Source organism: Amblyomma mixtum, chromosome 5, assembly GCF_055824585.1.
Source record: "Amblyomma mixtum isolate Tamu chromosome 5, ASM5582458v1, whole genome shotgun sequence".
Taxonomy (NCBI): Eukaryota; Metazoa; Arthropoda; class Arachnida; order Ixodida; family Ixodidae; genus Amblyomma; species Amblyomma mixtum.
The window spans coordinates 65009413-65032311 of record NC_143016.1 but is presented as its reverse complement, the minus strand read 5'-3'; the positions used below and the strand labels follow the sequence as shown (position 1 = coordinate 65032311).

The 22899-nt window shown below is 44.8% G+C and overlaps 1 protein-coding gene across 6 annotated transcripts in view; it reads right to left on the bottom strand.

Moving 5' to 3' along the window:
* LOC149342465 (uncharacterized) overlaps nucleotides 1–22899 on the bottom strand; it is a 77864-nt gene that overhangs the window by 32922 nt on the left and 22043 nt on the right. For all 6 annotated transcript variants that reach the window (XM_089544837.1, XM_089544836.1, XM_089544835.1 and 3 more), the window contains 8 exons: nucleotides 16960–17133; nucleotides 16151–16374; nucleotides 12265–12397; nucleotides 9462–9639; nucleotides 4375–4463; nucleotides 3427–3556; nucleotides 1666–1760; nucleotides 1342–1595 (listed from right to left, as the gene is read on the bottom strand). In XM_089544837.1, coding sequence (XP_089400963.1) covers nucleotides 1342–1595; nucleotides 1666–1760; nucleotides 3427–3556; nucleotides 4375–4463; nucleotides 9462–9639; nucleotides 12265–12397; nucleotides 16151–16374; nucleotides 16960–17133 — 1277 coding nt within the window. The remainder of the gene's footprint in view (nucleotides 1–1341; nucleotides 1596–1665; nucleotides 1761–3426; nucleotides 3557–4374; nucleotides 4464–9461; nucleotides 9640–12264; nucleotides 12398–16150; nucleotides 16375–16959; nucleotides 17134–22899) is intronic.

The following is a 22899-nucleotide window of genomic DNA, read 5'->3' as shown; positions in this document are numbered from 1 at the left end:
CACAAAGATTTTTTTTTCTGGTCTGACTAGAAAAAGCGTGACACCTCTGCTGATAACCTTCTGTCAACAACAATGAGGCATTTAAGGCTTTCTCCTTAAAGGGACACTGAGGAGAAATTGAAGTTGGCTTGTATCGACAGAATACCAGCTCCTGATTACAAAAACGCCACTCATACTGACAGCAAAGCTCTTGTAACGTAGAAAAGAGCAAGAACCAAAATACAGGTATCGCCGCCACAGGCTAAACTCGCAAGTACAAGCGTGATGACGTCATAGGACAAAGCAGTGTTGCTAGAACCAATGGTTCTAGCAACTCTAGGACCCGAGACGCCACAAATCCCTGAGGCGCAGCCAATGCATGCGCAAATGTCCTTGACGTCGCCAGATGGCGCCACGTGCCCGGCAGCTATGCGCGCTCCTGAAGCATCGGGACCAATCAGCGCCTGTTTTCCGACGGTAGGCAGGCTCCCGGTATTCCGCTAGCGGTAACAAGGTACACGGTATGCTAAAGTTGTCTATTTGCGAGAACTTCATTGACGACTTCGAGAACAAGATCCATCGTAACGCTGGCAAAACGCCAGTGCAAACGTAATCGAAGCGACTGTAGCGACGGCCGCAATAGCCGATAGATGCCTTCAACGTGCGGCCGGCGGTATCTTTCTTTTCGACTGCTGCTAGGCAGCACTGCTGGCCGCAGAAATCAAGGAGTCTGCGGTACGTCATGCGCACGTCATGTTTCACGTCACTTAGTCCTGTGTCGTCATAGGAGAATCCCAAGTTTGAATCAGAGCGGCGGGAAAAACTTTTTCAACTTCGAATCCAAATTTCTTAGAAATAAATGCATCTTTCGCTGCCGGCCAAGTGGCAACAAAGCCATGACATGCCGAACTATCGGATTTTACTATAAAAAAAATATTAATGGTGCTCTCCTCAGTGTCCCTTTAATATTGATCATCCTACAAAAGGCTTCTTCCGTCAGAGATGTCCATAACCTCTGAAAGTACGTCTTGCCTTTATTGCTACAAGAGAGCCGCAGTGACCATACCTGAATAATGCCTACAATTAAAAATTTTCTACAAACAATGCTCGAATGATCAGGAACAATAAAATTGACATATCACAAACAACACTGGCCTTACTATGCACAGAACAGCACTGAAAAAGCTGGAGGTACAAGTAAGCATCCTCAGGAAACAGAGAATAGTGTTCTCAGTTGCAAGGGTTTCTCTCAGCTTCTTTTCACTTTGTTTATCAGGCAATGACTCAAGGGTGCTCCTAACAGAGACAGCTGCATGGCTTGCCTGCCCACACTAGCGCTGCCAGAATTATTTGCCCCCTCACCTGGCAGTGTTTGTGAGCAGGTGGTAGGCTGAACTCCACCAGTTAGCCTGGGACTCTGTGCACAGCTGTAGGCCTGCCTGTGGAGGAAGAGACAAGGGACACCTGGAAAGGTGGAGCGATCCCTGTTCCAGTGACTGAGCTGCACAAAAGCACGTTGCCTCCAAAAATGCCAGTGTGTCCATCTGGCTTAGTGTCTCTGGTTCCGCTGAGTCAAATGTGCGTGTCTTCAGTGGCAGTCGTTCAAACACTTGCGCCTGTGAAATGCACAAAGGAAGAAGTGGGTGACCACTGTAGCAGGGATTCTTGTCGTGAAGCACAGCTCACCTCAAAGCACTGCTCGGTGGTCACAGGTTTCTTTCTCCAGTGCAGTGTTAACCAAACAAGGTGGTTAAGAGATCCAGGATACAGCCGTTGTGACTCTGCACAAGGATTCATTACATGTTTGCTGCACACTGAGCATTAAGCAGTGTTCGTAAGGAAGACAAGAAATGGAAATAGCCAGGAGGAAAGAAGAACCAACAAACAAGTGCGAGCAGTAAGGCTTGCAATCCATTTAAAGCAGAAAGTTGGGGGAGTTGGAGACTCACTTCCAGGAGCATGGCACCGACATAACGACCAAAGACATAGAATTGTCCTGTCTGCTTTTTCTATGTCTCCATCTATTATGCTGGTGTAATGCTCTAAAACCTGCAATCAAGCAGTCTTACATAACAGAAAAAGCATACGACTCAAAGTAAGCTGAGAAATCCACAAAGTGACACTGTATGGCTTGATATGACTTTAATGTCACTGTGTTAAAACTTGACATTATTTCATATTCTTGATTTTTCTTCTGTCAAAAAAAATTCAAATATACCTTCAAAGAACCTACAAAAGATATCCGATTACCATTAATGACCTCCTTGGTTCCAGTTCAGAATGTTCCGGATGGTGTCATACGATTCAGCATTTCATGCAGCATAAACATACTAGTTAAGTTAGAACTTAGCTCGCGGCAGGGATTTGAACCAGCGGCCTATAATCAGGGGCTGCATATCATGCGCGGTTCAGGGTCGTCCCCCAAGACAAGTAAGACTGTTGCTGCGTCATTTCCTTTAAACAATTTTCGATTTGTCCAACGGGCAAGGCATCAGGCCGAAAGAGCGATGAAAGGGTGACGGCGTTACACGGCTGCCTGGCAGCAGGCAGCGCTGCAAGATGCTGTCGCGTTCCACTCAAAGGCGAAGCTTAAGCGTCCTCCAATTTTTTTTAATTAAACAACTGAACTAATAGTAGAAAAAAACTGCACAAGTCACATCGTAAGTTTTGCTAAATAAAGATTTAACTGCACATAGAGCAATAAAAGAACCCTAGTAAGGCGAGCGAAAACTCTGTTAAGGTAAGCACACGAAGGTAAGCACACACCACACACTTTTATGTAGCGAACAGCGCATCATGCGATTTATACCGGTTGCGAGAGTTGCGGTCTGCTCTACATATGTAGTGTAGCTGTGGCGAGGCGCTGCGAGTGACATGATTCGATAGTTGCGAGGCGAGTGAGTGCGAGGCGTGGCGAGCCGCGTGGCATGACATCAGAGCCAAGTCTCTGCTCCTCCTGGTTTGAAGGTCAAATTTCCTAGCTGCGTGACCTTCAGCTTTGTACTGGAGCAGTAGAGCTTTCACTCTAAAATATATCAAGATTTGGTAAGACTATGTTTGGACATACGTCTGTACAGATGTTTTCACGTTTAGCCAACAAGTTAACTGAATTACACAAACAGACATCACCTCAGCAGTGCGTGGGCTGACATGAAATGGCGTGGCGCAGTCCAGTCTTGCAACAGTATTTTTCCAAGCTAAGTGCTTTTAAATTCTCTGAGCTACTATATGAAAGAACACATTTTCATCAAATGTAGTCGCATTTTGATCATTTGCATAAAGGGCAAAGTCACATGGCATGTTGTGCCATTTTGGTTCACATTATGCACTGTAGTTTTAACAGCCACACTGAAAGCAGCCAAGCTAAAGCCATAAATTTTTAAATAAGGTCCTGCTGAACACACCACAAAAAGTCTATAAATATACCAGCCAGAGTTTGTTACCTACCTTGATCATGTCTAAGAAGGTCTGCACTGGTAGGAAGCTCAAAGGCACAGGTATCAAGAGTTGGGTTTTGGAGCAGCCATGATGTACTGGCTTCACCATCAAAAAGGCCTCTGTAAATTTTCTTTCGAACCTGACAAGAAATTCCGCCAGCAGAAATAATTTATTCTTTGTGCACTGAAAATGAGAAACGTGCAAAAGTCGGCACCAAAGAAAGGTGCCTGAAACATGCCTCTGTTGCTTTTGATGCCCGTGCCTTTGCACATAATGGATGGCCTGTGATGCTGCCCGCTGTTTCAGCAGGGTGCATGAATTTGCTCATTAAAAAAAAACTGTGTAAACAGGTTATATGCCAAACAGTTTGGCAGCCATATCTTTTGTTGTTGCATTTAACACGGGTGCTACATTAACATGATGCGTGGCGTACAGTGTGACGGTACCAGCTAGCAACAGATATCATCAGTTGTGTCTTTGTCAAGTGCACAAAAACTACACCAGGCGAACATCTTTGAAATGGCATATCCCTGAATCACCTGCACATTGCATTGTACCACCATTACACCGGAATGTACGACCAACTAGCCCAGCAACAAGTTTTACTAGAAAAAAGACAAAATTATGTTCCAAACCAAGGTTACTGGAATTTATGGCAATGAAAGCATGCTTAGAGTTGTGCTTGAAAAGTAGAATCAGCATGGAAGGCTATGTTATAGGGTAATGAATTCCAGCTTTGCTATATCAATTTACAGTGAGAAGTTACTACAGCCTACAATGGCGGTATGTGCATTGCTGCAGGTGTTACATACAGATGCAAGCATGTCATGTATGAGGCTGAGATTTTTAGACCTGGTGTGCAAAAGTGTTACCAGTATCTTGACAAAACAATGAAAATTCATTCATCCAGCATCAAAACGTGAATCAGCACAAGAGAAACTAAACGCTGTGGCTCACCTCAGGCATGCATATCTTTTGCTTGAGGTTATAAAGCCACCGATTCATGTCATCAGCTTCACTTTTACAGAGAGTTTGTAGCATGTGACCTGCACAAGAGGAGAGGCAGAAAAATATGCATATCGAAATGAAGCTGAGAATATTTGAAGAATGAAGTTATGCAAGAAGACAGCTGCCCTTTGTTTTTTGCGTGTAGGTGTGTGCATGCATCTTGGTGAGTAAACGAACACAAACCAAGAAGAAGCGACCCATTATAGGAAAATTCTTCAACAATACAGAAGCTGAAGTCATCTTAAGTAAAGGCCGCAAGCTGAAGGACACAAATTTTAGCATCAGATGTGACAATTCTGAGGCTGTTCGTGACAAAGGCCACCAGCTTCTCCAGTTCTCTTGATTGATTAAAAAAGAAGGTGATCACATGTGCCTGGCTTTCTACTAACTGCATATCATTAATGATATTTATGTTTGGGATGTCGTAGGCAGCCACGCTGTACCAGTTCATCATTCCATCACAGATTTACCAGTGCCTTCGTCTTCTTTTCCGAATTTGCGTCCTAATTCAGAGAATAATATTAACTTCCTGACCACATACATCTGAAGTGTTCTCTCAAAAACTGTCTCCCGTTCATCGCTTGTCAACTCAATGTGTGCTTCACTTTTGGCATTGACTGAAACTTGGCTAGATGATTCTGTTCCGGATATAACATTCTTCTCAGTAAATCTGTATCTTGTTTTTTTCATTATGATAGAAAAAACAGGGAAGAGAAGGGCGTCCTTATTGCTACAAAGAAATAAGTATCTGCCGTTCCCATCGCTATTGCTACTTTTCTAGAATGTGTTTGGATACCGTCCAATTTGGAATTACTAATGTTATTATTGGTGCTTCCTATCGGCTGCGCAATATGACTGACAGATTTTCTGGTGAATTTCATAGAATACTGACTGACTTTTGATGCTTTTATTGCGAAAGCAATACTGCTCGAGGTTTCTGCTCTTGGCCGTCGTCCCGGAGAATCCACCATTGACCTTTAACCTGACCTATGTGTGACGTCATACCAGCTGTGGAAAAGCGGGGCCCCAACTCGGCTCGTCGCGATCGTCCCAGCAAATCCTCCATGCTGCAGCTGCGCGCCGCTGCCGCGAGGGGCGCTCGCTGTACGTGACGTCATGCCAGCTGTGGAAAAGCGGCCCCCCCAACTCGGCTCGTCGCGATCGTCCCAGCGAATCCTCCATGCTGCAGCTGCGCGCCGCTGCCGCGAGGGGCGCTCGCTGTACGTGACGTCATGCCAGCTGTGGAAAAGCGGCCCCCCCAACTCGGCTCGTCGCGATCGTCCCAGCGAATCCTCCACGCGCCACTGCCGTGGGGGAGGCGCTCGCTCTACGTGACCAGCCAAACCAGGCTTATGTATGTATACTTATGTATGTAGTGTAGACTACCCTTCTGTCCAACCTATTGATTTTTGCGCTATTCCCGCTTCATGCATGCAGCACATACTTTGCTGATTTGCTGAGCGAAGAGCTAAAAAAAGGAGGTGCCGCTCAATCAGGGTGCTGCTCTTTTGGACATGTCGAGTCAACTCATCCAAATTTCGATAAAGGCGAAATTCTAGAAGCCCGTGTGCTGTGCAATGTCAGCGCACGTTAAAGAACCCCAGGTGGTCTAAATTTCCGGAGCCCTTCACTACGGCGTCCCTCATAGACTGAGTTGCCTCGGGACGTTAAACCCCAATAAACCAAACCAATCATCCAATTAAGAACACCTCAAAATCAAGACAGTATGGTGTGCTTTAGCATTTCCCACTGCAAAGCTGCACACATTTCTATAGATGCTCCTATTTGATTGAAGAAAAAAAAAAATTTGCCTGAACGCATGCTCATGCTGCAGATCAGTTCATGAAGAAATGGGGAGGTGAGAGGAGCAAGAACGGTCAAGCAGCAAAGCCAAAGGCCTGAGCATGTTGGACAGTGAAGTAGAAATATCAGTGTAAGTTGTGAAATATCAGATCGAACTTTACTCTGACGTTGATGGTAAAGTAGGGCTCGAGTGTGTGTAAATGTGTAGATTTTTTGGGTGTTGCAACCAGAATTGGTAAGTCAGCCACACATAAGGAACTGGCTACAGCATACAGGTCAATGGCTTAACTGTTGATATTAAGATTACACGTTTGAATAACGCTCCACATATATGATACAGCAATTAAGTACATTGCACAAAGGGGTCATGACATGCTCGTCTGACATATTGCTATTTTGTATTCCGGAAAATAATTCCGGAGCTTATATAATAATAATAATAATAATAATAATAATAATAATAATAATAATAATAATAATAATAATAATAATAATAATAGTTTATTTTATCCAACTGCTCACAAAGCGTACATTCCCGCACTGCTTGAGCACTGTTGTGCTTTTCTGGGGTGCCGGCAGCCTGTGAAATGCACGTGTTTTCTTGGTACCTTTCGTGGAAATAAATCACTTGCTTGACATTCTTATTGAAGCACAACGTAAAAACAAGTGCAACATGTTACCATCACCGCTATATGGACAGCGGAAATTTCATGAGTAAAGGACAAGATCATTCAAAGTATCTTGTAACACAGCTGGATATGTCACCATAGACAGTCTGTGGACAGATGGAATGTTGTGAGTAACTCAAGAACCGGGCAAGTGTACACAGGTACACTGCAGCTTCTCTACAGACACGGGGAAAATCCATGAAGAAACAAACAAAAGTAAAAAGGCCAATATATATATTGTTACACCTCTATAGACCTGAATAAAGAAAATGAAATAGTGAATGTGCAAATATACAACGTAACACCTCTACAGCATTTAATGATAAGGTGCGAACCTTTTTATAGATTTTTAAGGAAAACATCCTTCAGCACTTGTTTTACTTTTTTTATCGATGTATGGTTGATATCGACATCGGATAGTTTGTTGAATAATGCAGGCAGATAGTAAGCTCTGCATCGTTTACCATACTTCGTATAAATTCTGGGGACGCTAAATCGTTCTACGTTTCTTAAGGTGAACTTGCTTTTAGGCTTCTCTGACTTGAACATATTATCACGTAGTGGTGACTGCAGTCCGGCAAACAGGAAAACAACGAGGATGTCTTCGAAACAAATCTCTTTATTTGGGGATTCTGTTCGACGACCGCCGAGCACGCTTGTTGCTATGCCGCCGCCGAGTGATTCAGTTCTTTGCGGTTGCAAGTCAGCCCAAATAAAGAGTTACGTTTCGAAGACATCCTCCTTGTTTTGCTGCTCACTGGACTCCTATATCTATACCAGGTCTCTTGCCCTATACAGGTCTTTTTTCTCTTTACCCTCTAATAGCACACCATACAAGACATTTTGAACACATTTATAAATTGTGCAGGTAATTTTCTTTTTTAGTGTTTCTGAGTAAAACCCATACAGTGTAATACCATACTGTACCACATTTACCTCCCAAGTCTATCTCCAAAAAAGTTCCCTAGGCGCACTCCTTGCCCTAAAATAAGACAGAAATTGAGACTACAAAGCTCCTCCCAAATACAATGACTTCCATGTTGAAACACTTCTTGCAATGTCATGAGCCCATGCCTGCCACCACACCATCTGCAATTTCGGCTCTGATAAGCTACAGACTCACTGCACAAACAACACACCCACTTTCACCCATATATGTGGCCTTGCATACAAGCCATTGTGAGCATCGTGACTCCCAATTACTACTTGTCAGATTTGCGAAAAGAGGTCAGACTGTCGTGCTGCGACAGTCTTGTTCTTGCTCCACATCCACCTTTGGTGCAACCTAGAGAATATACGGCGATGATGACAGGAGCATAGGTGAAACACAGTGACGGCCGCATTGATGGTGACATATGAAAAACCTTCACCAGGCTTAGAGGACTGCATGTGACAGATTGCTACTGTATTTCATGGGATGTTACAACATTTGTGACACGGCTCAACTTGCTGTCATGTACAATGCTGTAGTGTAGCTCTGCTAAACCATGCATGAAAGCTCATGACATAGCTAGAGTTTGTCTCGGACGAACCATGTTCTTTCTATATGAGCACAAAATTGTGAAGGGTTCTTTGCTTATGCCTTCACTTACTGCATTTGATTACTACTTGGTACGGCTCATGGTGGCTTGTGTGCAAGCCACATATACGAATGAAAGTGTGAGCGTTGTTCGCGCAGCAAGTCTTGTTCATATGTGATGTTTGAACACAGTATCCGTGAGCATAGTCTGCAAGATGAACTGCTGATGTTTGCAAAAATCACAGCACCAGGAGCAGCTGGCATTTTGTAATCTGCTCGCCAGAAGCATTCCATCTCTAACAACAGTCAAAAGAGTTTTTCCCTGTCCTGACCAAAATATTTTTTTGGCTAAGCAGTAGTTGTTATTGTAGCAAAATGCGTTAACGCACGCTGCATGGAGCTGGTTGTAGTGAGTGCGAAGCCAGGCATAGAGTGACCGTTCTTGTTTAGCAGCAGTTTTTTTATTTTATTTTATGGCAGCCATTCCTAGCAGCATAGCCCTAGCAATAACCACTGAGGGGATACGTGTTAAGCAGCTATGTCCTGCTTTTGAAAAAAGCACAATCATTTTTAATTTATTCAATGAGTTGCAGTCAGTACCTGTGTATTGCTGGCAGGCAGGATCTTTATATATTTGTTCTTTCATTAACAAAGAAAATATGTTGCCGTTACCGAGTAAGCGTAACATTGCCACTAGACTAAATAGAATATTTTATTACAGCGCATAAACAGTGATGTTTCTCATTCATTATGAGTGCGAAAGATTTGTACATTCTGCTTATTTCTTAGTAGTTTTTGAATGCATGCGTTAACTTTAAATTCGCAGCTAAACGAAATGTGGGCAACAAAAGAAAACCATCGACCTGTCCGCAAAGAAACTAAAAAATTCATTTTAGAAGCATGTGGCACACCGATGAGGCTGAAATATTCAGCAATTACAGCTTGACATATCAGGAATAAGATGCAATCAACAGTTCAGTTATGTTCCTAACCCTAGTGTCATGCATCCTTTGAAAGCAGGACTGCTGTGCTGCATTCACACTCACCAGAGACTGAGAGACGGTGCTGTGCTCGGAGAAAGACATTCTCAAGAAACCTTCGCTTGGGTGTGTCCAGAGCCAGAAACCAGCCTTCTTGAGAGAGACTGCTTGGGGGATGCACTGAGTAAGCAATCAGTAGCAGGGCTACTGCATAGCTGTGTGCTTCTTGCCAGTCATAGCTCTCCTGGGAAGCCAAGTTTGGAAAAGAGAGGTCGTCATGCACTGCCAATCATCAGACACTCCCACATTTAAGTTGCTCGGACTATAAGGATACATTTGTGACAAATGGTGTTTAGTGGTATGTACAGCCAAAAAGCACAGTAAAATAGCTGACATGAGGCTATAATGGGAATTAAACATCACTGTGGGTAGACACTAAAAGTGCAATAGGGTACAGTAACATTTCACTGATGCAACTTTGGTTTTTGAGAGTTTTACATCCTAAAGCGACTCTGGCTATGAGGGACGCCATAGTAAAGGGCTCCAGAAATTTTGACCACCAGGGGTTCTTTTAATGTGTGCCGATATCTCACAGTACACGCGCCTGTAGAAACTGATGCAAGTGAACAGAACCATTGACACAAAAATAGTACTATTACCAAAGGTTAATCACGAAGAATGCGAAATGGTGTGAAAAAATTATGCGACTGAAATGCAAATGTATCACAATAGACTATGCTGAAGATAAGAGGTTTGCTTACTAATGACTTTGTATGCAGGAACCCTATTCAGAGGCTTTGCTCAGTAAAAACCTGGTGGTCTCTGAAGTCTTGACTACTCGCTGCAGCAGAAATGCCACTTGTGATACTTTGCTACAGCCTATTCAGCATAATATAATGTTTTTCTAAAATTGGCAGCACTTAGACAAAATACAACTTATAGAAGAAACGGTCAAAAAAAAAGGAAACTTGGAGCATCTTCTTATTTATGAGCCTAAGTGAAGTATTTCATGCTTCGAGCCTCACACTACCAACGACATATGGGAGGACCTCATTCAGCTAAGCAGCACAAAAGTACTCTGCACATGTGCTTTATTAAAGCTTTTTAGCAGGCTAATCGGTCTTGGTACATGGTGAATGATAACAGCATAAGATCGCAATTTCTTTTAAGCAACACAAAGGAAGAAACACACAACACCAATGTCTGTGTTGCGACTCTTCTCAGTGCTATGATCTTTCAACTGAGGCGAAGGTGTGCAATAGGTGTGTAATAGGAAGTTTTATTCTTATCTACTATATACTACTCTCTCTTAAGAGAGTACCGTATTTTCCGGTGTACAAGACGCACCCTTGTATAAGACGCACCCGCCATATATGCAGGGTGTCATTGAAAAAATTGGTATATAAGACGCACCCATGTATAAGACGCACCCCCATTTACCCAGTTAGGCTAGTAAGGCTTAATTAAACATGCTTATGCGACCATCGCAAAATGCACCGTACGTGCGAGAAGTTCTTAAGCAACGCTAAGAGATCGAAAAATGTAACACCCACGCCATACCAGTCCACGTTTTAGCACAAGAGAAAAAAAAGCGAAAGAACTCTATGTCCATAATAATTTATTTTTACATAAAACCTTCAAAGTCTTCATCTTCGGATGCGCTATCGAAAAGGCAACGCGTCTGAAGCATTCTCTTCGCACTACGTACTTGCAAAGGGTGACTAAAAAAAAACATCGCCTTCTCTTGGCTTGTCTTGTCAATGGCGAGAAGCGCGACTGTCGCCATCTTTTGTCATTTCACATTACCTTTGCTTGGGGCCTCCGAAACGGCCGCGTGTTTAAGATCCCGGAAGTGGTGAACCCCGCCGTTTCATGATAAAGTTCACCTAAAAAAGTTGCGCACGGCGGTCCCCGTATTAAGTATTAACCATGTTACAACCGCGTTATTGGTAGTAATATTTTTTCGGTGAAAAAAGCTTGAACATGAGCCTGAGCAATTTCTGAACTCGCAAAATAAAACGGAAAATTCGCATATAAGACGCACCCTTGTATAGGACGCACCAGCAAGATTTTTGAAAAAAAACCGCGTCTTATACACCGGAAAATATGGTATTAAGGTACTATTATGTATTACTAGCTGATATTACAGTTCTATCAGCATCTTCATCACAGAATTGCTAGAATGTTTTGGCACCCAGCATATTGTAATTTCCAGCCTAAGTTCAGGCACTGCCCATAAACAGGCAACAAGCAGAAAGATAGAATTTGCATCTTTCATATGTAATCAGAATCCTTTAGCTATGTCAGTAGAACGTGCTTACAACACCAGTACAAATCTTTCTCTTTTCTTTATTAATGCCTTGTGGAGTTCAGTAGCAAGGGCTCTTAGTAAATTATATTGGCTGCTGATGTTTTCAAGGCATCGGTATGAAGTAAAGCGCAGCAGTGAACCGGACAGAGCTTATCAGTGCATGAAAATGGTTGGTGGTTGGCAGCCATACAGAAAATGCTGTCTTGAACACTAAGCCACCCTAATCTATTATTGTTTTCTTGCAATCAACAGGCTGACTCAAGTAGGCACACAAAAACTTGTCAGGTGTTAATGCATGGCATAATGAAGAAACTCTTGACTGCAGGAGGGAGTTTATAAGTGAAGGCACGTTTGAAAAGATTTCAGACATAAATGAACTCTGCGAAAGCTAGTCAGTGTTCGTCATTAAAGAGGTCGATCTGTTAACTACTGCCTGATGTTATCACTAGATAACCTTCCACACCAAACTGCCAAGAACTTTTATGAAGCAGGGAAAAAAATATAAAGCAAGTCAGTGCCATGCTTGTAAAATGAGAGCTTTGAGAAGCATATGCGCACCTTCAGCGGCCGTTTTAGCATCAAAGTAGCCACGTGGAGGTAGAGCTGGCCAGTGACATGCTGCAGCACAAACTCCCAGGCCCTGCTCGGAGGCCACTTCTCCTTGTGTGTTTTTGCAAGGAGGCAGTCCAACCTGTGCACAATGCATGCATTTTAATCATATGACCGTGATCTGTACTAAATGGGTCATACAAAAGGTTTCGAGTCATCAATTTTTATGTTTTGAAAATTCTGCGGACTCTTTTCTGTCTTTTTTTAGGAGTGTGGTTCTAGTTTTTGTGGTTTTTTTTTGGCAAATATTGTTTTCTATGAGTGAAATACTGTTTTTCTTCAGTGATAAAGAGTGTTGTTTCTGTTTCTCTGCAATCAAAATAGAGTTCATAACGGCCTTTTTATCAACACGAGCAGCCAATCTGCCAGCAGTTTATGAGCGAATAATCATACTGAGAGCTGTGGAAGTGCTAGTAGCATTTAACAAAAATAACTGAAGTTGAATGATAGAGCTGTGAGGCAAAGGTGCAACTGGAAATTTACTTCTAGAAGCGGGTCGTCAGAAAATCGTTGGGTTGTTGTATTGGGTTGAGCAAGAGGGCGGTGCATCATGTGGTTTGTGTGCTTCTGCACTGATGGAACTGCTGCTCAACCACAGTGGTAGCCAGAACATGGCGCTTTTTTGTGATGGCTTATGCATGGTTCAGCGTCAGTGTACTTATGTGGAGTGTTAAGACCTATTTATACAAGTAACTGCCCTAAGCGGTTGATGACACGGGATGTGGAACCTCTCTGTCTGTAGAGGCGTGTAATCAAGGAAGTTGAGCAATGCCTGAAAACACACAACTGTGTTGGTGCATCAGTACCACCATCTCACTATATCACTGGCTTCCATACTTCATTAATTTTCTCCTCTGACTGAGTGTAACTCCTGTTCCATAACTGGCCAGCTTGTGGCATACATGTCAGTCTATGCTCCGTTTCATAGACTGCAGAGGCTGCGGCACTAGTGCGTCCGTGAAATCATACTACTCCACTTCGTATCATTCGTTCTTCTCGAAACTCCAGTGAGTGTTTGGACGAAAAGAAAGAGCAGTATAAAACATGTTAGCATTGAAAATTGCGGTCGAAGCTGTGAGGCACTCAGTGTTCGGGCCGCTACTTTTTGGGCACGAATTGAGTTGGAGCGATTCACCCTACCAGCCCCACGTATCATACCCCCACATATAATTCTTGCTTCTCGAAGTCTTGACGAGTCACAGGACGAAAATGTGGCAAGAGGTAAAACGAAGTTCAGGAGGGGCCAGTCACAGTACTTAAGGTTTGTCACAACGAAATATGCTTGTGTTCACTATGGTTGCATGGCGAACTACTTTTTGGGTGTAGACTTAGCCTGCGCAAACAGGTGCACTAGCTTTTGCAGGCAGTGATATGTTTCAGATAAAATTAAAATTTTTAAAATTTAATTCGGCGTACTTTCCTCAACTTCTTTTTGTGACCAATGCAGTGGCCATGACGTAGAGCATCTACCTTGCATTCGGGACGTGCTGGCATCGATCCTTAGTGCCGCCGGGTACAACTAGGTTTCTAATGGCTACAAAATTTGCACCGACCTGGTTGCTCAGCCCCTTCTAGAGTGAAATGCTTGGGAAAGGGCCTTTGGTCACCTGACCCTTCCTCGATAGAAAATCTATCCATGAGGGACTGAAATCCCCCTTGTGTGGTAAAGCCCATTGTTCCCCCCCCCCCCCCCCCTTTTTTTTACTCGCAAAGTCAGACAGCTGGGAAAATTTGAACTTGTCTAAGACCACAGTAATACTCTGAAGTTTTCTTGAAACATCGAAGTATTGCTTACTGTAGTGACAGTTGAACCAGTGAATGTCTGTTGAGACTTTTTTGTTAGAGCTTACTAGCTTGAACTCTTCACTTCTCAGTGAGATCCCCCTGTAAACACGGTAACATGAACCACATTCGCAGACTGATGTGTTGGAAACGGCGTTTGCTTCTGAAAGAGTGCAGCGGAGTTTGTGGAGCCTCCGCCAAGCTCACACCCCTTAGGAAGCTGGGCGCCATGCCGGGGGACGCGTGTACCCATTTTTCCTACTGGGTGTCCGGCAGTGGGTTTCGAATCGACCATCTTCCTCAGCCGAAGCGGATGCCCAGACCACTAGGCCAACCCCTACTTAGGGAGTAGATAAGATACTTTGGCATCAGCTCAGTATGAATGTGCTCAATGTGACACTCAACATTATACTTTTTTATCACTGTTCACTTCTACTTCTAGGTGCCCTTAGATTTACTCATTAAGTTATTTTTGCTCACATACTTTTAACCCGTTGTATCCCAGTGGCTACTTATATATATGGCCAAAAAGTAACGAGAGTTTGCAGATCTAGTATCTGATATAAAAATCACATGGACGTTTTATAAATCCTCCCTCAGTGGCAGCAGGCCCTGCAACAGCAGCAGCAGCAGCAGAGCAGAAAACGTGGCATTCCTCAGAAGTCACTGCACAAAATACGTGCCTGCCTTTTCTCGTGAATGTTTTCGTAATCTGTAAATCACTTGTTATTTTCTTCCCTGTTCTGAGAGCAGTAGATGCCCTTGCTCATCGAAATTTTGTTGCAATACATGCAGTAGAAGTTCTGTCTGAAAAGCGTTTGTTAGTGCATCCTCGTGTGCTGCCGTCAGGACTGTGAGGTAACCGCTGGTTGGCAAGTCATTCACTAGCAAAGGTTTCGGAAATTCAGCTTGAGAAGTTCAAATTGCAGATTGCTCTTGATCTCATGAGGGCAGAAAACACCACAGGAGATGAAACAGAAGCAATGTGAATCTCCACCACTGCTGTGTCCAACAGAGCGTTGGACATTCTGAAAGCAGTAAGGTATGAAGGTGTGAAGGTGTGAAGGTGTGAACCACATTCCAGAGGAAGTGCCTAAAAACAATACTACCCATCGCAAGATGCCAACATGCAATTGGCAAGCAAGGTTGCAATGCAAGAAATGTAGTGTGTACCTTTGTGTTGATGAAGTTGGACCAGCAAATTGCATTGACCAGTTTCACAGGGGGTTACTATAGGTACTCACTTATTTTCCAGAGAAATAAACCCGGCTAAGCTAATTGCTTGTTCTCGTGCTTTTGTTTTAGCCTGATGGTAGCATATAAATAGTATGGTCGTCCACACACTTGTAAAGAGCACTCGAACGACGCGCTCTGTTGTGCATTTATGAAATCACCGGTGCTCGGTGGGCTTCATACCGCTTTTAAGGACATGAGGATTTCAACGGGATCCATGGGAATGTGCATGCGGGATAATGCCAAGTTTGGAGCCCTGGGCCACTCTGAAATGGCAGAAGTGTACTCCCCAGTGCGCTGCTCGAGTGCTCTAGACAGGTGTGTGGATGACTGCTCAAATTTCATTAGTGCAAGCAGACGCAGCATGGGAAACAAAGTGTTATCTTAGCTAACTACATTCCATGTAGCTATGAAAGCATTCGTACATAACTTGTACATAGTAAAAGTGCGTAGTATTATTGTGGTGTGTTTCTGCTGAAGGCCACAGCAGCAAGCAGACTTATCGACACCCAATTCGTGCAGTTGTGCCTTACATTGGCAGGAGGCCCTTTCTTCTCAAAGTCTCATCTTTCACGCGTGCTGTGCTCACCTTGTCCCTTGTGAACACCTCACAGAATCAGTTCAGAAACCATGTGCCTTTTTGCATCTTTACACTACACAAGGGTACTCAAGGAAACACAAAACAGAAGTAGATGAGGCAAAAATGCATCAAATAAGTGCATGCTGAAACATGCTAATGCCTGTGTCCAAGCCTAGTAACCAAATTTAGATGCGCAGTAACTAAGCAAGTAAGAAACCTGCTCTTTAGTGGACCACTCACATTTCAACAGCACTGATGGCGTCCTCCAGGGAGGTCTGTTCCCCATGCTTGTCTGTGTCTGCAGTTGGTGAACTGGATACATTAAAGGAAACTGAGTTGTTGTGCTTGCTTGAAAGTGAGTTGTTGTGCTTGCTTAATGCCAGAGTGGCCAGCTGGTCTAGCGCCAACAGGTACTTGGTCATAAAATCTTCATCAACTGGGTTGACACGATCCTTGTGGCACACCTGGATGCAGAAAAACAACAAGCTTGCACTGAACGTCACATAACCACAAACAGTACAATCTCTAGAGCACCCATTCTCTGGACCATATGTGTCTTGTGCTCGGGGCCACATAGACAACATTCTTTTTGGCCAGCAGGGGTTGTTTTCACTTATCACTCACCATGCTGATGGTGATGTAACACTTTTGAGAAGCCCTCGTTCATACAGCTATCTGTGTTACCTACTCACCTGACAAAATGAGCATGTGTAGTGAGCATGTCTCATGACAGTCTGATTTCTGTGCTCTTTTTACTGTTGTTAAGAACACACCTTCAGACCTTGCTACAGCAAACTAGTGATCTACAAAACTGAAATTAACTACACAAAAAAATTCAAGCACTGGCAATAACTCGCCACTAAATTTCAGGCAATATCCTTGTATTTTATTGCTTGCTAGCTCAAAAGTGGCAACCAATGACGCTGAGAAGCTTGAGATGTTGCCATTGAGCTGTGTTCTGCAGTGCCTAAACCCCTGCATGTCTCCTGGACACCGCCGCACAAAAATCCTCCTGTTTATTATGGTCGCCTACGAAAGAAGACACGTGCCTCAAAGATGTCAGCCAAGCAGTGCTGCCAGAGGAGCGAGTGGAAGGCCTGAAGACTAAACTGGGTGTCATCTTCTGCCTCCATGGCTTGTTTATAGGCATCCAACGCATGTCCGGAGTCCAGCAGCAGTCGCAGAAGCTTCACTCGCAATGATACATCCAGTGGACGTGCCTCCTGCACATGAATACATGCCAACCACGCTGTACATAAACAAATTCATTTCAAAACTAGTGTCCGAACAGTTTCACTTCGCTTAAGCGGTACATGCATGCCACCTATAATGAAGCACTTTACCACTACTATGCACAAAACGTCCACAACTTTGTCAACGACCATGGTGACTTTAGTCAGCAGCCAAATGTACACGCTGATATAGTTGTACAGTTCTAATCACTGGGCGGGTAGGTTGCATTTACAGCAGTTCTTTTTTTATAAGACATACAAAAGCTTTTAACAATAATGAAACTTTGAATGCAATGGTGTTGCTATTGCATTCAGGTGCATGAAATTACAAAAATTGCCTTACTAACAAGCTCACATTTAGTCAAGCACCCATCCAGTTTTTATTTGAAATAGTCGGTTGAGGAGGCCTCAGCTCCACGTCCCTTCCCATTACGCACCACCCTTCAGCAGTGGTGTGCACCTTTCAGTGGTGCACACCTATATCAAGGTGAACGCTGAGCCAACAAACTCGGCACTACATCTGAAAGCACATCACACAAAAAGTGTAAAGTGACAACCTAAAACAAAAACTGACAGGCATGCCTATGATATACGCCACCAGCAGCAAGTAAAAGAAGCAAAGTCTCAGGACCTACCTTAGTTTAAACGTCACGTGCACACCGAAAATAAAATATAGCAAAATACAACACAATGCAGTACAGTAAAGTGCGATTTTATTCTTCATGAGGTACAGGTTCTATATAATAGCCCCACCCGGAAGCGTAAAGCACGGTGGGCGGGGCACATAGCTGGTGCAGTTGTTGGTCCCGTATAGATTGACCAGACAAGAACTGTGACTAACAGTTACGCGTTCTTCGTAAACGCAGAGGTTGGAGTGATCAAAACAGTCAGAAAGACATCATTTTAAGATGAACTAGGAGGCATATACAATATAAAATCGCACACATTATAATGTGGCATATGAAGAGACACAAAAGAATGCAGAGGCTGGACACAAAGCAAACACACTGGAACACAGACAAGAAAATGGCAGACAGAAAAACAGAAAAAAGTGCAAGAACCCAACGGTCAGGGGAGTAGCTAAAGTCAAAACTAGGAGGGAAGTACACAGTCGTGCCTAGTTTATGATGTGGTGCAGTTTGATTTGCCTATAGTGGCCCATGGGATGCATGATAGTGCCTCATGGCATGGCGACGTACTCTTTCCTAAAGTAACCAAACAGCCGCGCCGGCAGTCGGTGCAGGCTCGCGGCGGCGCTGCGGTCCCCGGCTGCGAGTTTAAACTGGGTTACGTAAGCCTGTGCCGCCGCTCTCCGGCCTTCCTTGGGTAAGTAAGTGGGCAGCATACGTGCGGCGTGTGATTTCGCGCCTTCGTAGTGGTAATACTGAGCGAGGGCGCAGACTTACGCCAGCATGTTTAAACTCGCAGCCGGGGGCCAGCGCCGGAGTCCGCAGCGCCATAGCGTTAATAGCGCAGCGCCGCCACTCAGCTGTGAGCTTGCTCCGGCCGCCGGCGTGGCTGCTCGGTTCCATTTGGAGACTTTTGGCAACATAGGGTATCCCCTTCTACGACTGTTCGCATCCGCATCCCACGATCGAACTGCTCAGTCAGCTGGGAGCTACTGAATGCGGCATTAAACATGGCATAAGCTGCAAGAAGTTTTTTCGCTGCCATTCATAACCGTATGACAAATCATAAGGCGCATCGGCCCCTTGGCATTATAAAGCATGAAGCCAGAGAAAAAAAAAGGCCAGCATTAAGATATTTCCACTTTTGCACTGCCTTTTGCTGCGTCGTGCACTCAATAATATACAGCAAAGATCTGGTCAGGAAAATCGAGGTTTTCTTCTCATCGCTGTCCATATTAACGTGGCAGATATACGCAAACTCCAATCGCCCCTGCGCATTTTTGCCCTGTCCATTTTCCAGACAACGAGATAATAGCGAGGCGTAAATTGAAAAAGTCTGGCCCCCAGAAAAATTGTCTGTATAATTCTAGTCGTCCATATGGTCAGTGGAGAACTGGGAACGTCAAACCGAGCTATGATAAATGGCTCATGGCACAGGGCGCAAACACGGAGGTACAATCTTGTTCCTGTTTAATCTCCGGCCACGTGCTTGTCAAGGTCTATCTAGCTTCACGTGCAAAACATCGGCCTCGCTTTTCCATATATTGTAGTGATAGCTACATTACGCCAGGTTTTCGCCTCTTCGCCGTCGCCGCACTTTGAGCCGTGGCCGCACTGCGACGTCACACCATGGGTCTCGATTCTCCGGTCGCGGTCGCCGCGTGGCCACCGCTCCTACAGGCGCGCGTCCGCCGTTGCCTGGCAACCGCCACGGCTGGCGCGCTCGTCGCGGTCGCCGCGCGGCCACCGCTCCTGCCATTGGTCAAGGGACTTCAGCCATTGGGCGCTCGCTGCGCCCTCTGTATGACGTCACACCCGCGCCATAGTTATAGCGCCTAGAATATACCATAGTTTCGCAGTATGGATGGCGGCCATACTCTACCCGGTATCCGGATAAGCGAAGCCTAAGCGCAGCCAGGGGTCTACCAGAGCTAAACCACAGCCAGTTTTTTTCTCCTTGCACCCCTGGAGTTGGAAAGGTTTGTGGAATGTGGGGGCATTTTGCGGTCAGTTTTCGTAAATGATCACCCGGCATAAACCTTGTATGGTGTTAGTAAAAAGTTCACGCAAGTTACCCCGAGCAGAAGCTTTTCGATTAAAGTTTCTGATAAAAGTTGCGGAATTCCACAATAAAAGTAAAAAAAAGTATTTGGCAGTTTAGCATTGCTAAGCACGAAATACTGTGCGAAAGCACGGTGGGCCACCTAAATTGAAGGTAGGCCAAAATAATTCTGGTGGTGTCCCAGGTCGGTTCCGAACGTGGGTCAACTCAATCTTCAAATAATCGGGAGTGGGCCACCCAAATTTCCGGGGTTAGTCATTTTTTTGGAGGTAGTTAAATTGGCTTTTGAGGAAAGGAAATGGCGAAGTATCTGTCTCACATATCTCGGTGGACACCTGAACCGCGCCGAGCAGAGAGGAAGGTGGGAGTGAAAGAAGAAAGAGAGGGAGAGGTGATGTAGTGGAGGTCTCCGGATTAATTTCGACCACCTGGGGATCTTTAACGTGCACTGACAACGCACAGCACACGGGTGCCTTTTGCGTTTCGCCTCCAACGCGGCCGCCGCGGTCGGGTTCAAACCCGGGTACTCCGGCTCGTAGACGAGCGCGTTAACCACTAGCACGGCCGCTAGATACAAAGCGCAAAGCGAGGTGCGGCCCGCCACGTCGCACAGAAACGGCGTCTTAGGCCTAGTTCTCCGTGCGCCCGCCGCGGCGCCACTGCTCGGGGACAACTGCTCGCAGGGAAACGCCGCGACAGCTGCGTCGGAACGCCCGTTGCTCACTCCTACAGTGCGCTTCCTAGTTGCTCATTAAAGACTGCATTTTCAAGTAGTCATTGAAAACGCCGATTAGATTATGTCACAATCACCGCAGCAGGTAGGAAGTGTATGCCTGAACGCTGTCCATAACGGCCGCCTATACGATGCACGACCGGGCGAGCGGCTGTACCTCAGGATGTGGCATTAATGCGCCTGAAGCTTTCGATCTATTTTAAAGGCGTAAGCCTTAAAAGTAGATCGTAGTGAAATACCTAGGATTATACTTTGACAGTGCTCTTTCATGGAATGATCACTTGTCCCACGTTTGTAAAAAGCTCCGAACCGTCTCCTGTGTGCTTTACAATACCAGGTACTACATGCCGCTTTCAATACGCAAAGTTATCGTAAACGCCCTTGGTTATAGCGTACTGCGCTATGGCATAACGATTTATGGTCACTGTGCAGTTCGCTGGAAGTGCAGGATTAATTCTATCCTACGATCTTTGTTAAAAAATATCGGCTATGATTTAGGCCTTCCCTCCAATTCTGGTCTCTTTAAGGTATTTTCTCTACCTGATTTTGATCGCCTCCTGATGGAAACGATCGTCCTGAAACATTTTTGGCTTAGTGACTATAAGATTCCGTATGTTCCCACACGGTCTCTTCGACCAAAGGAACCTTTTTGTATTCCCCGACGGTCTACAAGATATGGAAGGCGTGTGAGAGATTATTACGTTCCCTTTCACTTCAACAGGTTACCTCCAAGTGTTCGCCGGGCAAAAACGAAATATAAAATAAAAAAGACGCTGCGATACATTATTTAGAGGGTTTACGACATCATACTCATGTGCGCTACCACCTGTCAAGTAAATCCCGTGATTTCATTGGTTACTGCTTTATTTATTGCATTGATCTGAGGTATTGTCTTGCCACTTTGGTTTTTCTTCCTTGCAATTTAATCTGATGAGGATTTTTTTTTCTACATGTAACATGAGTCTTGTGTCTATTTTGTTCTCACCACCATACTAATTTGATGTCCGTTATTTCTAATGTGCTTTTTTGCCTGTGTGAATGTCTGCGCGGTTCCGCTGCCTGTCGGGCTCTGCCACTCAAGCCCTATGAGGCTTTGGCAGGCCGGATTTCTGTACATTTTTTAATATTTGGCGCAATAAAGTATTATTATTTTATGGCTCATGACTTGCCAGCGTGTCCGTCCGTCCATGCGTCCGCGGCAGCTGTCATTAATGGTTACTTGAAAAATCAGTAATGATTAATGGTGTAGTAGTAGATGTACGAACAGTAATGATGATTAGTTAATGATACCCGCTAAACGCGCACACTGCGCATGCGCAATCCTCAGGTGGTTTAACAACGGCGCATGTACACTGACGTCAAAAGTTTGCACAATGGTCGTATCACCCAGAGCTCTCTCAGGTGCTCTCGGAACGTTGATCGAGGAAGGATGCAGCCCACGCGCGCTCCAATGTCGCCCGCTACGAAACGCGCTCGCGATGCCGTACGGAAGCGTTCAAGAGTCGCCAAGCGATTTTCAACAGTCGCCAAGCAGAAGGCACCGACAGAGGCGGTTAAAGGCTTTCGCCTCTTCGCACTTTAGATCGTCAAAGTGCTCCCTGATTTTTATTCACTGCTCGCTACCCCATGTAGACGGTGAATGAGACGGACACGCACAGCTGGTCGCACGCAGTAAATTTCCGCTTCGTGTCACGTCGAATTTTGGCTCTTATATACACAAGTTATTGCAATTTATAAAAAAAAACGATCATTATAGCTGAAGTTGTGGAACTTCATAAGCCCACCTGCAGCCGAGAAAACCACAAAGTACTTGACACTTTTATTGCATGGTCATACAAGAAAGGAAGGAACCATTCACAGACGATGAACCTTCCTTGACCTTACTTTTTGTAGTCATTCTCTGTAAAATGAAAGGAACATGCCAGAGACCTGTCGCTTGGCGCCCACTTGTTCCTTTCCCTGACAGTCCTTGGCGAGCGATATTTTCAGCGACGCTTCTCGACGCTGTAGTTCAGAGGGAAACATGATATCTCACAGTTGGCTGTTTTCTGGAGTTTGTGACGGACAGTGGCACACAGCAGATGCGCGGCATCGTGCCCCATACACGTCTCTGACCTCCACACACGCATGCACGAAAAGCCCAAAGCGTGCACGGCAGACACGAGGCAAACATTCATTCACGCGCACACGAAAAGTCCAAATCCAGCACCGCAGACGCGAGGCAATAAGCGTGCTCACTCACGCGCACAGCAGAAAATCCAAAGAAAGCACTGCAGACATGAGGAACGTGAGTAGTAGTAGTAGTGGTTTTTATTTTGCATTGAATATGGAAG